The 14,545-nt window shown below is 35.6% G+C and overlaps 1 protein-coding gene across 2 annotated transcripts in view; it reads right to left on the bottom strand.

The window, feature by feature from the left end:
* The window catches only part of LOC120627503 (UDP-glycosyltransferase UGT5-like), a 37,978-nt gene extending 28,137 nt beyond the window's left edge, over positions 1-9,841 (bottom strand). The window contains exon 1 of one of the 2 annotated variants that reach the window (XM_039895506.1): positions 8,945-9,841. In XM_039895506.1, coding sequence (XP_039751440.1) covers positions 8,945-9,808 — 864 coding nt within the window. In that variant the 5' untranslated portion in view covers positions 9,809-9,841. Of the gene's footprint in view, positions 1-2,252; positions 3,237-8,944 lie in introns of those variants that run through there. The other variant, XM_039895507.1, reaches the window with a different exon arrangement.
* Between the last annotated feature and the right edge of the window lie 4,704 nt (positions 9,842-14,545).

The following is a 14,545-nucleotide window of genomic DNA, read 5'->3' as shown; positions in this document are numbered from 1 at the left end:
TATCCTCTCTCATATTAGAGACGCTTAGAGTAGATCATATAGATTTATTTTTGAAATTAAGGATCAATTTCCTATTAACACATATTTATTTGTATGGTATACGCAAGTGTCAAAATAATGGCATAACCCTGAATTTCAGGGTTTCATTCTGACGAATTGCGTTTTTTATCTTTTTGTTCGCTGGTTTTACGAGGAGTATTAGGAATTTGAAATAATCAGTTGCAACGGTACCACGGTGCTGTCAGAGTTAGGTAAACTATTGAATTCAGGTGCCGCTATTTACGACCTTCAAAGTTCGAACTGCTTTCGTTTGCGCTGAGGTTTCGGGTTCGTTTAACGTCTGACAATGCATGTTAAGTAGGACACTCAGATTCCAATTCTGCTCAGCGTCTCCGCCGGCGAAGACAAGGTCCCCAATTATTTATTCTATCCGGTTTTTTTTTTTGTTTTTTATTACACTACAAGTTAGCTCTTGACTGAAATCATACCTGCTGCTAAGTGATGATGAAGTCTAAAATGTTAGCAGGCTAACCTGTTAGGGAATATTTATATTCAACTCATACCCCTAAGGGGGCGTCCATAAATTACGTGAGATGTTTAAGGGGGAGGGGGTCGAGTCAAATCTCATCTAATCTTACGTTGGAGAGAGATGGGGGGAGTTGGGGGGTCTCGGCAAATGTCAAGCAATTTTTTTCTGATTGAAACAAAAAAAACCAGATTGTACATGAGTTAAGTTAAATTGTAACTAAGATTTATTTAATCTTAAGCGAAATCGTAATACGATTAATCTGATCGCATTGATGATCTTAAGATCATTCAACGCGTTTACGTAAGAAACCCACATTTTGAAAAATCTCACCTGGGTTGAATAAAATGTGACGACATCTAACCAGGGGGGGAAGGAAGGGACAGAAAATTAAAAAAAAAAACACCTTACGTAATTTATGGACGCCCCCTAATCGGTTTCTACGCTAGTTCGCTAAGCGGCACCTCTTATTCAATAATTATCACCATCTCACATTGTAATTTTTTACATGACAATGTGAGATGGTGATAAAGAAAAAAAATAACAACCGGCTAAGTTTGTTGTGGGCTTCTTCTTAGACCAGGGCGCGTTTGGAACCCTCGTAGCTTTAGTTTTAAGTTGACAAATTTATTTATCGCCATCAACTCACTCCTATGTCGTATTTTACATGTAATATACGCATCAAAAGTGCCTATTTGAATAAAGAAATATTTGACTTCGACTTTGACAATAGGGTGGTAACTAGCCACCGCCGAAGCCTCCCACCAGACTAGACCAGAAAAAATCGGAAATAATAAACACTATACTGTCTTTGTATTCTTGTATTCTTTCTTTTTTTTTTGTAATAAAGTATTTTCATTTAGGTATCTAACTTAAGTACTTATGCCTCAGTCACAATTGTATGTGTAAAAATACTTTCTGAATTTTTGATTATTTAAAAAAACTAAAATCCTTTTTCAGATATACTAACTTCTTCCTGTAACATAATCTTCTTCACAAGGTATAAAAAAAAATTAGATTAAAACAGTGCAGTTCTCTCACTTCTCTTCACTTTATTCGATATAGAAGCTGTACTAGATCAGTGAAGGGAACGAGTTAATGATTTCTACATTAGAAAAGGCCTTATATCGGTAGGTAGGTAGCCGGTAGGCATTTACTATCGCCCGGTATCAATTTAATAAGAATCTTCGGATAGCAGATTGAGTTTAGTAGGATACGTATCAACATGTAGGTGTAAGAAAAGGATAGCATTACTAAAATCAATCTGAAATCCTTAATTTTTTTTTTCGGATTTTATTAGATCGGGTAAACACTAACTGTTATTCGTAACAATCAATATTGAAATACCTACTTATAAAAACTTTGAAGACATTTAATATAATACTAAGTAGGTAGCTGTGATCACTAGTTTTACCCACATTAAAATAATGAAGTAAAAATGCTGTAACTTTCCTCGATGTCCACTACTTTAAGTTATATAGTCGTAGTCTTTATTTGCTTATCTTAACAGTATTTATTCTTTTTATTTTTTGTCATATGGGTATTTAGCCTGAATTAAATTTTATTATTATTACTACTATATTAATGCTTTGCAATTCTAGATTGCGGTAACATAGCACAATGATAGATGCAGTCTAAGATCGTATTGGGCTAACCTGTTAGGCTGTTAGGAGCCTCAAACCCATGTCTATGGGCATTTATATTTTACAAACATAAAATAACATACCTCTGGGATAACTTTTCTAGTTGGATCCAAATGCATCCCTCCAACTTCTAAGAGTCCAGGTACGAGTGGCGCCGGACCATTCAATGCGTGATAGGTGTTTAACATCATCAGGGAAATATTTCTGCCAAGATCCTCCAAGTCAGGAATTTTCCTGCCAAAATGCTTCTCTATTATCTCCTGCTCCTTAACCTGCACCAGGTAACGGAACCATAGCTTGTGATATATTTTCAAAAACGTATTCTCCATTCGCTCCCAGAATGGCATGCGTGAATGGTAATCGGTGCTTATCACAGGCACGTATGAGGGGTTGTCGGTAACTCCGATCCGATCAGCGGACCATGGCATCAAGTTGCTCGATAGCAAGGCAATGACCGGTGCATTTATGCCGTGCACATGTAAAAGACCCAGCATGCAATCACTGTTGAAGTTCTCCACAAACACTACGTCGTAATCTTTCTCCAGGGCTTCAGACAATGGTGGCCAGTCGACCGCCTTGCTGCACACCTTCAAAGCCATACCAGCTAGTGGATGGAAATCGTTCAGTTGCTTCACCAAACGTCCTATCATCGGTAGCCGAAGAATTATGTCTGGGTTCTCGTACCAGTTCAAGTCGAAAGACTCCAATCCAAGCGTCGCGATACCTTCGAAGCTGATATCCGTGTAGTTAGCTGGTGGATTTTTGAGCGGGAAGAAGGAAGCCACTGTGACATGGTGACCCCTTTCCGCTAGCTTCCGGAGAAGCGGTTCGAAGACCATCTGGTGGCTTTTGCCCGTGTGAGGGAAAAGTCCGAGAATCCGAGCACTGTGCACATAGTTGGAAAGCGCGAGAATCGCCGCACAATATAATAACGAGGGACGCATTTCGCGCGTTCCCTACACGGAGTCGTACGGAACACTGCCGCTAGTTACCGATACGTCATACGACGCCGGTTTGCTCATACGGACGTTATTTTCAGATTCAGTTACGTCTCGCTCAACCGTGATAATGGAAGTAGTTTCGATGAACTGCAATCTTGCTAGCCGCTGTTAAAATCGGTAACATGACTGGTCAATTTTAGTATGCGACATAACCAATTATTTACATTTGTTTTAATGATTTGTAAGAGCGACTGTAACACAGTCGCTCTTACAAATTGTATAAATACTTTTAAGTGTTTTACCTACACTTGAAGGAAAGATCGATATTAAATAGTGATTAAATAATTTAAACTACTGAAATACTATCTTAAAGCAAATGATTTTTTAATTGCTAACGTATACCAAACACGTAAATCCATATTTCTGAAAAGTTAGAGGTGCCGAAGCTATCACCGCTGTAGTTCTTATTAGCTTAGTAATAGGCAGTTATTTTGAAATCACACACCCTTTTGTAAAGTGTCTTATTACGGTACCAGTACCTATTTATTATATTACTGCAATTTCCTATTAAGCAGGTGCTACTGGTTACAAGTTTACAACTTTCGCAAGCAAATGCAATTCTTGCGATATGCCTACAACTGGGTTAACGTTGATTGGTATCAAACTTTCATCGGGTTTAGTGAACAGGAAAATTTTAGTTAAGTATCATCATCATTATTATCATTCAACCTATGGACGTCTACTGACTTTACTCACTGATAAGCGGTGGTAGTACTAGTCGTTAGTGCGTCGGCCTCTGTTTCGGTAGTTCCTCTCTAACGTAACCTAACCTCTAACTTTTCGGAGTTATGTGTGTTAAAAATATCATGCTTTAACGGTGAGGGAAATAATTGTAATGAAACCTGCATGCCTGAGAGTAATCCAAAAAGTTCTCAAAAGTTTGTGCAGCCTACTAATTCGCACTTTGCCAGCGTGGTGGACTATAGCTAAACCCTCCGCATTCTGAAAGGAGACCCGTGCCATATTAAATATACACATATTTACTGTACCCGTGCCTATAAGGCATTTTTAAGAGGGTTCCAAATACCACGGTCTTGCCCCACTTGAGTACCTATAGCGCGCGGTTTCCTTCGGCTCGTTTGATGTGCTCAGTCCACCACGTTTGGAGTCTACCAACGCTGCTTTCACCGCAATGTAATACACGGTAATAAAAAATATACTAAGTGACTTGTATTAAGAATTTTCTTAGTTAACCTTCTTCATACCAATTAACAATGCGATTTCGACTCTTCCTTTAACGATTACCATTCTTTGTTAGTAATGAGAGCTGGCGGATGCCATATTCTCTTTCGAACTACCAAAGTCGGGTACACATCTATTTATTAACGAAGTTCAATGCTGCTTACCCAGCGCTACATTGACTTTTTTTGATCGTTAAGAACGTCCCTGGGAGCCCTGGACGGTCATTTGCGAATGTCAATTTTTATTTGATTGAAGGTTTTAAATAGTCGTTGATTGAAGCTCCATGAGCAAGAATGGATATATTTGTTACGCACACCTCAGTCGTTTGTCAAAAAATGTTGAAATAAGTGGCATCGCTATCTTTACTATTTGTTTATAACACAAAGATGAACTCTTTGTTTGTAGTTACGTTTGTACTTATTGTTGGAACTATCATTATGATCTGCAAAATATCTGCGTTAGGAGCCCCGTAAGTTACGCGGGAGACACCGCAGGGTACATCTCCGAAAATCCACCTTGAGATGAGGGTTTAAAGACTGTTTGAAAGCACCATGGCTTAGTAAGGACATTTAAATTTTGCAGTTAAATAAAAGCGTTTATTCTATTTTATTATTAATGAGATAATTATTATTCATGTGTAATAGAGAATAAAATTACTTATCAGGAAATTTAATCGAACAAAAACGCTAGTCCGATAATAAAACTAGGGCACCCAGTTCTTTATTTTTATTTTTTAATCTACACAAGTAAGCATAAGATAGAAATGACAAAATCCGTAAAGGGGTCGATAAACGGGGCAATCTGTCGCAAGTGACGGATTGCATGTGTTATTTTAACAACCCATTACAGACCCACTAGCTAAATGGCACAGTTATCCTCCCACAAGGATAAAGGTTACATCGACAGTTTTTCTTCATTTTTGTTTCCTCTTGCTTTGCATGAATTGGCCATCACACCGATAGTTACATATCTAATCAATGGTTTAATGAATGAGTGAATGAATGAATTAATGAATTATGGTTTTTATTGATTTTTTTAAATGATTTTGTTGATTGGCTCGATTACTAGCACCTATTGCGTATATTTTGTGTACCTATACACTTAATATACAGAATAGGTACCTAAATACAATTATTGAAGTTATATTCTGCGATTTAGAAAAACCTTTATACCCATTTGAGTTTATAGTATGATTGTTTTAAGTAGACAGAGAAGGATGCTTTGTATACCATGGAGCGCTTAGAGAACAAATATATCGATCTTTAAGCAGCTACGTATTGATACCAGGCTCTCCAAATTGTGCTACAAGAACATGCTTAGCTGCTTTGGTCACATTGCCCAACGCCTGCCCAGTAATCTGGATAAGCTAATATTGGTATGGTGAAAGATAAATACCACGTGGCCGATCACCACGTCACTGGTCTGACCAGGTAAAGTCGCTCACAGGCCTCCCTATTACAGAAGCTATCAAAAAGGTCGAGGATGGAACAGGATAGAAGATTGTAATAAAAATCGCTACGAAGGAACTTGAATCCGGACACGAAGAACAGTAATGAAGAAAACAACGAAAAAGAAGAAGAGAAGATAGAAGATAAAATCTAATCCTTGCTCTCTCTGGCGCAGCGTATTTGTGACCGCTTTGGTCTTACAATAAATGAGTCCCGGGCTGGTCCCGGGCAGGGGCAAAGCGGGTATTTAGGTATAATTACAAAAGAAATTTTGTCTGGTTTGGTCTGGTCGAATACGTTTGCCGTACCTAGTTAATACCCTACCAACAAGACGTACCAAACGTTCCGGTAAAATGTCGCGTAGAAACCGATTAGGGGGTAGGTTTGTAACTGGTATATCAACTTATATAAATGGTATATCTAACCCAACCTAACCTAACAGTTTAGCCCGCTAACATCTTAGACTGCGTCATCACTAAATACCAGATGAGACCACGGTCAAGGGCTAACTTTAAGTTAAATAAAAAAAAAAACAGTTATTGTGATTAATGGGACTAATCTGAATTATACCAAATTAGCAGATCGTATTGCATGGTAACAGTCTAAAAACAATTCTAGAGAAACTCAATTGCTTTCAATTGCTGAATTGTTATTCGATTGTGATCAATTAATTTTTAAATTGGTCGCCAATCACTATTCCGCTCCAATTGACCGGTAGACCCTTTGACTTTTAAATGAAAAAGAAAAAACAACTAGGTACCTAATCGTGATCAGTTAAAATTGAGCAGAAATATCAAGGAGTGTTTCCTTTTAGATATGTCACAATTTTAGAAATTTCATGGTCTTACTGTTTACGAGCCAGCTCCCTTATTAACATCGCATTAAAAATCAATAGCCTATAACAATCCACTGCTGGCCTCTCCCAAAGGGTTGCCCATAATCCCATTGATTTAATATGTTACTATATCATATGTAAGTCAATTTCTCATAATGGTTGCCTGGAAGAAATCACTACAAGTGATAAGGCCACCTTTGTTACACGAATTTAAATTACTTGTACCCTTTGTTATTTATTTCTTTTTTTTTCTTGTGTGCAAAAAAGTATTTTTCGATTTGATTTTAAGTTCACTGCATAATAATGCGGATGGTTATTTTACCTTAGTTTAATCAGCGCCATGCATGTACCTAAAATGCATGGCAAATGCTGAGCTGTCATTTAACATGAATAAACGTATTTTCTTTCCCCTTCCTTTCTTTCTTTCTTTCTCGTCGGACACTCGCAGGTAGAGGGTGGGTGGTGAGAGCTGTATTCTGATCTGCCAGTATTTTTAAGATGTCAAGATATATGAAATAAATTGTCGTTTTACAATACCTACTGTTTTAGGCCATAGTAGTCAGTCCCCTGTTCGTAAAAAATAGCAAATTGTTACATATTCGTTATCGATAAACAGGTTATTTTTAGTTATCAAATGAACTAAACTCTCCTGGGTCTAAGAGTTAGTAATATGCTTAAAGGTTAATATTCAAAATATACAATTAGTAATTCAAAGTGGAAATAGCGCCAGCATTTTGGGTACCATACCCATAAGTGAACATTTAGACGGCTTAAATTTATTGTAAATATTTGTGTTAATTTGTAATTATTTTTATGTGTGTGTTCTACTTGGAATTATATGTAGGCCTATTATTTGAAATAAAAAACCCCAAATATACAATAACTTTTATTTGGATGGCATAGTTTTTCAAGCTATTTCGATTTAAAACCAAATTTCTGAACCGAGTTTTATGAAACTTCAGAGGAACTAATCCAAGAGTAAATATATCATATTTACAAACAGGAGACGAATTTTCCAAGTCGGTTTTTAAACACTGACGTTATGTCAGTGTTTTTAATAACGTAGTTCTATGTTCTGAGGAACACATAAAAAAAAACCGAACCGAATTCACTCTTTTTTTGAAGTCTGTTAACAATAAATCAGACATGCGGTTGTTACATAGACACAAACGCTAAATTACGTCGTTAGATACGTTAGCCCAAGTTTTTATGCATTTGATATGTAGTATGAGTATTAATTAGAACGGCCAGAAGCCAATAACACAAATTCAAATAAAATGAAAACAAAAAAAGAAAGTTTTGGAGTTATGTGCGTTTTTAATTTGAGCAATTAAAATATCATTTGCTTGAATGGCCAAAACATCATGAGAGTTCTCCATAATGTTCTCAAAGGCGTGTGAAGTCTATCGACACGCGCTTTTCATTTTGAGAGGAAACCCGCAGATTAAATACAACAAGTTTGCGACGGGCGCAAAAGTACAAAAATAATAGTTAAAAAAAAAATGAAAAACACGCTTTTTATAGAAAACCAAACTAAAAAATAGAAAATAAATTTAAATTAAGAATAGTGTTAAAAGTTTCAATTAAAAAAAAAATAATAGTGTGAATAAAAAAAAAAAAATATTGTTGTGCGTGGTGTGCTTTGTAAGATATTCTTTATTAAGATTTATTTTCTATTTTTAGTTCAGTTTTCTATAAATTAAAAAAGTTTATTTTAAACTGTTATTTCATCTAATCTACTATCAATTCCGTGATAACTTATTTAAAACAGCCCATTAAAAAGTAACAGCTAGCGCCCTTTACCATCTAGTAGCGTAATGTTCTCTGTGGAATTTGTTAGGTACGCGAACGCCATGTGTTGGAAACGCAATAGGTTTTTTACATTTGGGTCTAGGTGGCGCTGAAAAAACTAAAAAATCTTTTTTTTTATATTGATATTTATAATAATATATATTTAATTATATTGATATATGATAATTGGAATAATCTTCTCAGATTAGTGTATTGTCATCGGTCCTCGATAGATCTACAGAGTTTGAATCAAATCTGATCGTTCAAAGTAGGACAAAATCGAGCTCAAAACAGTCGGTTACAAACATACATACAAACATACACACAGGTGAAGCTAATAAAAGCGTGTTAAAAATGACGTTTGATAACAAAGATTGCAAGATTTACGTCTGTCGTGAGTAATCACCCTGCCGTGCCCTGTTGTGGGCCGGTAATGGTTTGGTAAAGATGATGATGATCCTATTACTAATCTACTTATTTTTAAACTCATAATAACTTTTAATGTATTCTGAACTTACCAGAGGAATATGTTTTTTCGTATGATTCAAATGCATGCCTCCAACTTCCACAAGGCCGGGCACGTGGGGTGTAGCTCCATTTAACGCATGGTATGTGTTCACTAACATCAAAGATATATTTCGACCAAGGTTTGCAAATGCAGGAATGTGTCTTCCAAAAGCCTTCTCAATAAGAGCCTGCTCCTCAGCCTGTACACTATAACGGAACCACAATTTGAAATAGGTCCTCCAAAAGGTGTTCTCCATTCTCTCCAACAACGTCATGGTTGGAGTTAACGCTGTCGCCACCACAGGTACGTACGACGGGTTATCACTAACCCCCATCCGCTCAGCAGACCACGGCATTAAAACACAAGATGATAATCCAATAACAGGAGCTTTTACGCCGTGCATATGCAATAAACCAAACATACAGTCGCTATTGAAGTTTTCCACAAGAACAACATCGTATTCCTCCTTCAGAGCTTCGTTTAAAGACGGCAAGTTGATCACTCGGCTGCATATGTCTACAGCTAAGTTGGATAATAAGTTAAATTCCGCCATCAGGATCAATATGCTTCTCAGTTTCGGTATCTTGTTTATTATACCGCCGTTCTCATACCAGTCCAAATCAAAGCTCTCTAATCGCACATCAGCCGTGCCCTCAAAGCTTATATCGACGTAGTTAGCTGGTGGATCTTTCAGCGGAAAAAACGAGCCTACTGTAACGTGATGACCGTTCTCTGCTAGTTTTCGCAGAAGCGGCTCGAAAACCATCTGATGGCTTTTGCCGGTGTGCGGAAAAAGTCCAAGTATCCGCGAACCGTACGCATCATTCGTGTATGCGAGGAACGTTAAATATTTTATGACAACGTCTGCACGCATGTCGAGCTATCTTCCTTGCTACTAGTAGCAGACTGATTTATTGTTCAATGGTCAAGTACGTAACGAAGTGTGACACGCGGTCTATTTTCAGATTTAGCTTCTCAGTTTAAATCAATACAGATAAGAATATGAGTGTGACTTTTGAGATTTTCTTGGAGTACCTACACCTAGAACGCTCATATTAGTAATACTCTAATTGAAGACATACAGAAAGGGATGAGGAAAACTAGCTTTGAAGTTAAAAATGTGCCGAGGAATGATAAAGAGACTAAGGAGGATTTGCTTGACATGGTAACTTGCCTGTCCAAAAACATTGATTGTGAAATAAGTAGGTCTGATATAAGAGACATATATAGAGTACGTCCAAGAAAGGAAGGACAAAGGAATACGCCTATAATAATAGAAACAATGTCAACAATAACCAAAAATAACTTCCTTAAAATGAGTAAGTCTTTTAATATAAAAAACAAGACAAAAATCTGTGCGAAACATTTAGGACTACGCCGTGAACCAGACACTCCGGTTTACATATCTGAAAACTTAACAGCGAAGGCCTCCCGACTATATTTTCTGGGAAGAGGGCTTACAAATTCGGGTCTATATAAATACTGTTGGACGTCTTATGGCAAAGTGTATGTGAGGAAAGACGACAATTCGCGAGTGATTCTGATTACTAACGAGGCCCAAATTCAAAAACTGCAACAAGAAGACTGACTATGCTTAGTGAATACAGTGTCAATCACTCTTATAAATTTACATTGTTACTACATCTATCTGATTGTATATAATCTTAAAACATGCGAGCTAAATACTTTCATACACACATCACTTACTTTACTCACACATATCTCTCAAAGGTCACATTCCATAACTTACAATTACAAATTACTACCAAAAATCACCCTATATAGTTTGCTATACACACCAAACATACTCAAACAATCTTTACCTAAAAAATCTATGTTACTACTCTGGAATATCATAGTTGTAACACATGAATTGCTGCTAAGAAGGACGTATATTACACTACACGAAAAATACTGTAAGCTAATCTTTAATCATACCGTGGTGACGAACACTTGCTTCACACGCATACAGGGAAAAACATTTCAAAATGGATAATACACTATCAACAGTGAATGAAATAGACAAAACTGAAATAGCTACTTCAATAAATTGCGATATCGAAAACTTAAATGAATATATACATATAAATAAAAAAGATTTAACTATTATCACCCAAAATATACGAAGTATATATAAAAACATTGATGACTTACAAGTAACAATATCAAATCTAAGGCATGAAATCGACATATTAATACTAACAGAATGCAGACTTGACGACAGTAAAACCTTACCTCAGTTAAATAACTATATATCATTTGCTACAGCTAATCGTCTCAACCAAAACGATGGGGTAGTAATATTTGTTAAAAGCAATCTTAATCCTAAAATAAAAGAAATTATCTTAGATCAAGCATCATGTGTTCAGATTGATATTTTTAATCATATCATACTAGGTATATATAGGTCACCTTCTAATACTAATACTGATAGATTTACTGAATCACTTAGAATGCACCTTGACATAATCAAAACTTGTAAAAGTATTGTAGTAACTGGAGATATTAATATTAATCTTATCCAGAAACCTAATGAAAGTTCCACAGATCATAAAAATAGACATAATTATCTAAATATGCTATCTACGTTTGGACTTTTACCAGGGCATATATTACCAACTAGAGATAATAGCTGCTTAGACCACTTTATGCTAAAACTGGACAGAAAAAAGATCAATGCTAGTGTAGCTGTCTTTAACACAACCATCACAGACCATCTTATGGTATTTTGTAGTTTAACTAAAATTAAATATGCTAGAGAGACTACTAAGAAGAAAACTTATATTGATTTTGACAAAGCTCTTATAACACTAGCAAATAAAAACCTATCTTCTTTACTGCAATGTGACGACCCGAACAGTTTACTTGAAACTCTAACTACTAAAATCACTGAATCTTTACAAGAAAATACACATACTATGAATTTACCTAAAAAACAAAGAACATTAAAACCATGGATAACTCATGGTATCTTACGCTGTATTCGTCATAGAAATAATTTGCAAAAACAACTAAAACGTAATCCAGATGATAACATACTTAAAATAACATTTAAAAGATATCGCAATTACTGTAACAATTTAATTAAGAAAGTAAAACGTTTACATGATAGGAAATTATTACTTGATAAAAATCCAAAAGTGCTATGGAACAATGTAAGAAATTTAACTAATTCAAAACCCAGTAAAACAACAAATTCCCAATTACTAGACATCGACCCATGTCCTGCAAAGGCAGTTAACTCGGTAAATAACTTCTTTGCTAATGTTGGACCAAACCTTGCTAAAGAAATTGAATCAAACAATCAATTATCACTCCTTCACAAATCAATAGAGATACCTAACGGTAATAATCAATTGTCATCCTTTGTTATCTTAAATACCGATCACGAAGAGGTAACTTCAATTCTCTTGAAGTTAAAATCAGACAGTGCTTCTGGTATTGATAACATCCCTACAAAGTTTTTAAAACGCTCAAAAGACTTAATAGTTCCCATACTCACTTATTTAGCAAATCTTTGTTTTACAAAAGGTGTTTTCCCTTCACTTATGAAGCAATCAATTATTACTCCTGTGTATAAAAATGGGGAAAAAAACTCAAATCAATAACTACAGGCCAATTTCAGTATTAACGGGTATGTCTAAAGTAATGGAAAAATTAATTAATAACAGACTAATTCACTACCTAAATAAATTTAACATATTATCTACCTCGCAATATGGCTTTAGACAAGGGAAAAGTACGCAAGATATCATCTTAGATTTAACTTCGCGAATTACTGACCATCTTGACCAGAAAAATAAATGTCTAACTGTCTTTTTGGATCTAAAAAAGGCGTTCGATACAGTTTCTATCCCCATCCTTGTAAAAAAACTACATAACATAGGAATTAGAGGAAACCAGCTTAACCTGATGAAGGACTATCTAAGTAACCGAACTCAGCGCGTAAAAATAGACGACTCTATCAGTTCTGATCTTGAAATGACCTTTGGTGTTCCACAAGGTAGTGTCTTGGGACCTACCTTGTTTTTAATATACATAAATGACTTATGTGATTTTAAAATAAATTCTGGACATATTTACTCTTATGCAGATGACACTGCTATAGTATTTTATGGGAAAACTTGGATAGAAGTTCATAGCGCTGCCGAAACAGGCTTAAGAAAAATATCAAGTTGGCTTAATGCTCACTTTCTCACACTTAACACTAATAAAACAAACTATATATGTTTCGCAATAAATAATAAAAGTCAACCAATTACATCAAATCTAAAAATACATTACTGTGACGACCAGAGCGTAATTTGTACGTGTCCTACCATTGATAAAATAAACTCAACCAAATACTTAGGCATAATTATTGACCAAAGATTATCCTGGCATTCCCATCTTGAATTAATATCTAGCAGAATTAGAAAATTAATTTGGATCTTTAAAATCTTAAGACATGTTGCAACAAATAAAGTTGTTAAACAAGTCTATACAGCTCTTGCTAAATCCATACTGTCTTACTGCGTTCCAATATGGGGAGGAGCATCAAAAATTAAATTCCTTGAATTAGAACGTAGTCATCGCGCCTTGTTAAAAGTAATGTACTGCAAACCATATCGATTCCCCACAATTGAGCTATACTCCATAGATAACTTGTTGAGTGTGAGAAAGCTATATATATTACAACTATTATTAAGGAGGCATAAAACAGTAACCATAGACATAAACACAAAGACGAAAAGAAGAATAAACATTAGAACAGGTTCAAATATTGTAAAAACTACATTTGCTAAAAAACAATATACTAGACAATCGACTTATATCTACAAGAAGGTAAACAGTTTATTAAATATACACTCACTTAATACTTACCAGCTTAAAAAGACTCTAACTGAGTGGCTTGGAAAACTAACATATGAAGACACTGAGGCATTACTCGAAGCAAACAAGTAAAATCCCAATCGCAACACAAACACTCACACACACACACACACACACACACACACACACACACAAACACTCACACACACACACACACACACACACACACACACACAGAAACACACACACTCTCTCCCGGTTATTGATTTGATTTTATATATATAAGAATATATACACAGATAATACATATTATATACATTTTACGGAAGGCGGGACACCCTGGCACAAGTAAAATAATTACTTAAAAGGATGTCCCAACAACGGATAAATGTTAAATGTAAAACGTATTTTTTGAATAAAAAAAAAAAAAAAAAAAAAAAAAAAAAAAAAAAAAAAAAAAAAACTATAACTAAAAATTTCCGGTTAATTCCGGACCGTTAACACAGTTGATTTTCTAGGTTAATCCTTGTAAGTCCAACAACCTGCTCGGGAAAACTCAGTCAAGGTCGATTAAATTGTTACCTACGAAGCTAAAGCCCGCTGGGTGATTACGTATCTCGCGACAGCAATGCGACAGACGTAAATCTTGCAATCACTGCTGTCAAACGTCACTTTTGTTTATTTATTGTATGGAGGGTAGAGGTAAGGAGAGTCATCTTATATGGGAGAAAAGTTGAAAAAGTGTCCAGTGTATGCGCTAAATAACAGTTCAAAAATCCTCCACAATGGCGCTGGTGGA

The sequence above is a fragment of the Pararge aegeria genome, chromosome 11, assembly GCF_905163445.1.
Source record: "Pararge aegeria chromosome 11, ilParAegt1.1, whole genome shotgun sequence".
NCBI classification, from domain to species: Eukaryota; Metazoa; Arthropoda; class Insecta; order Lepidoptera; family Nymphalidae; genus Pararge; species Pararge aegeria.
The sequence above is the reverse complement of the archived record's forward strand: the minus strand, read 5'-3'. Positions and strand labels throughout refer to the sequence as shown.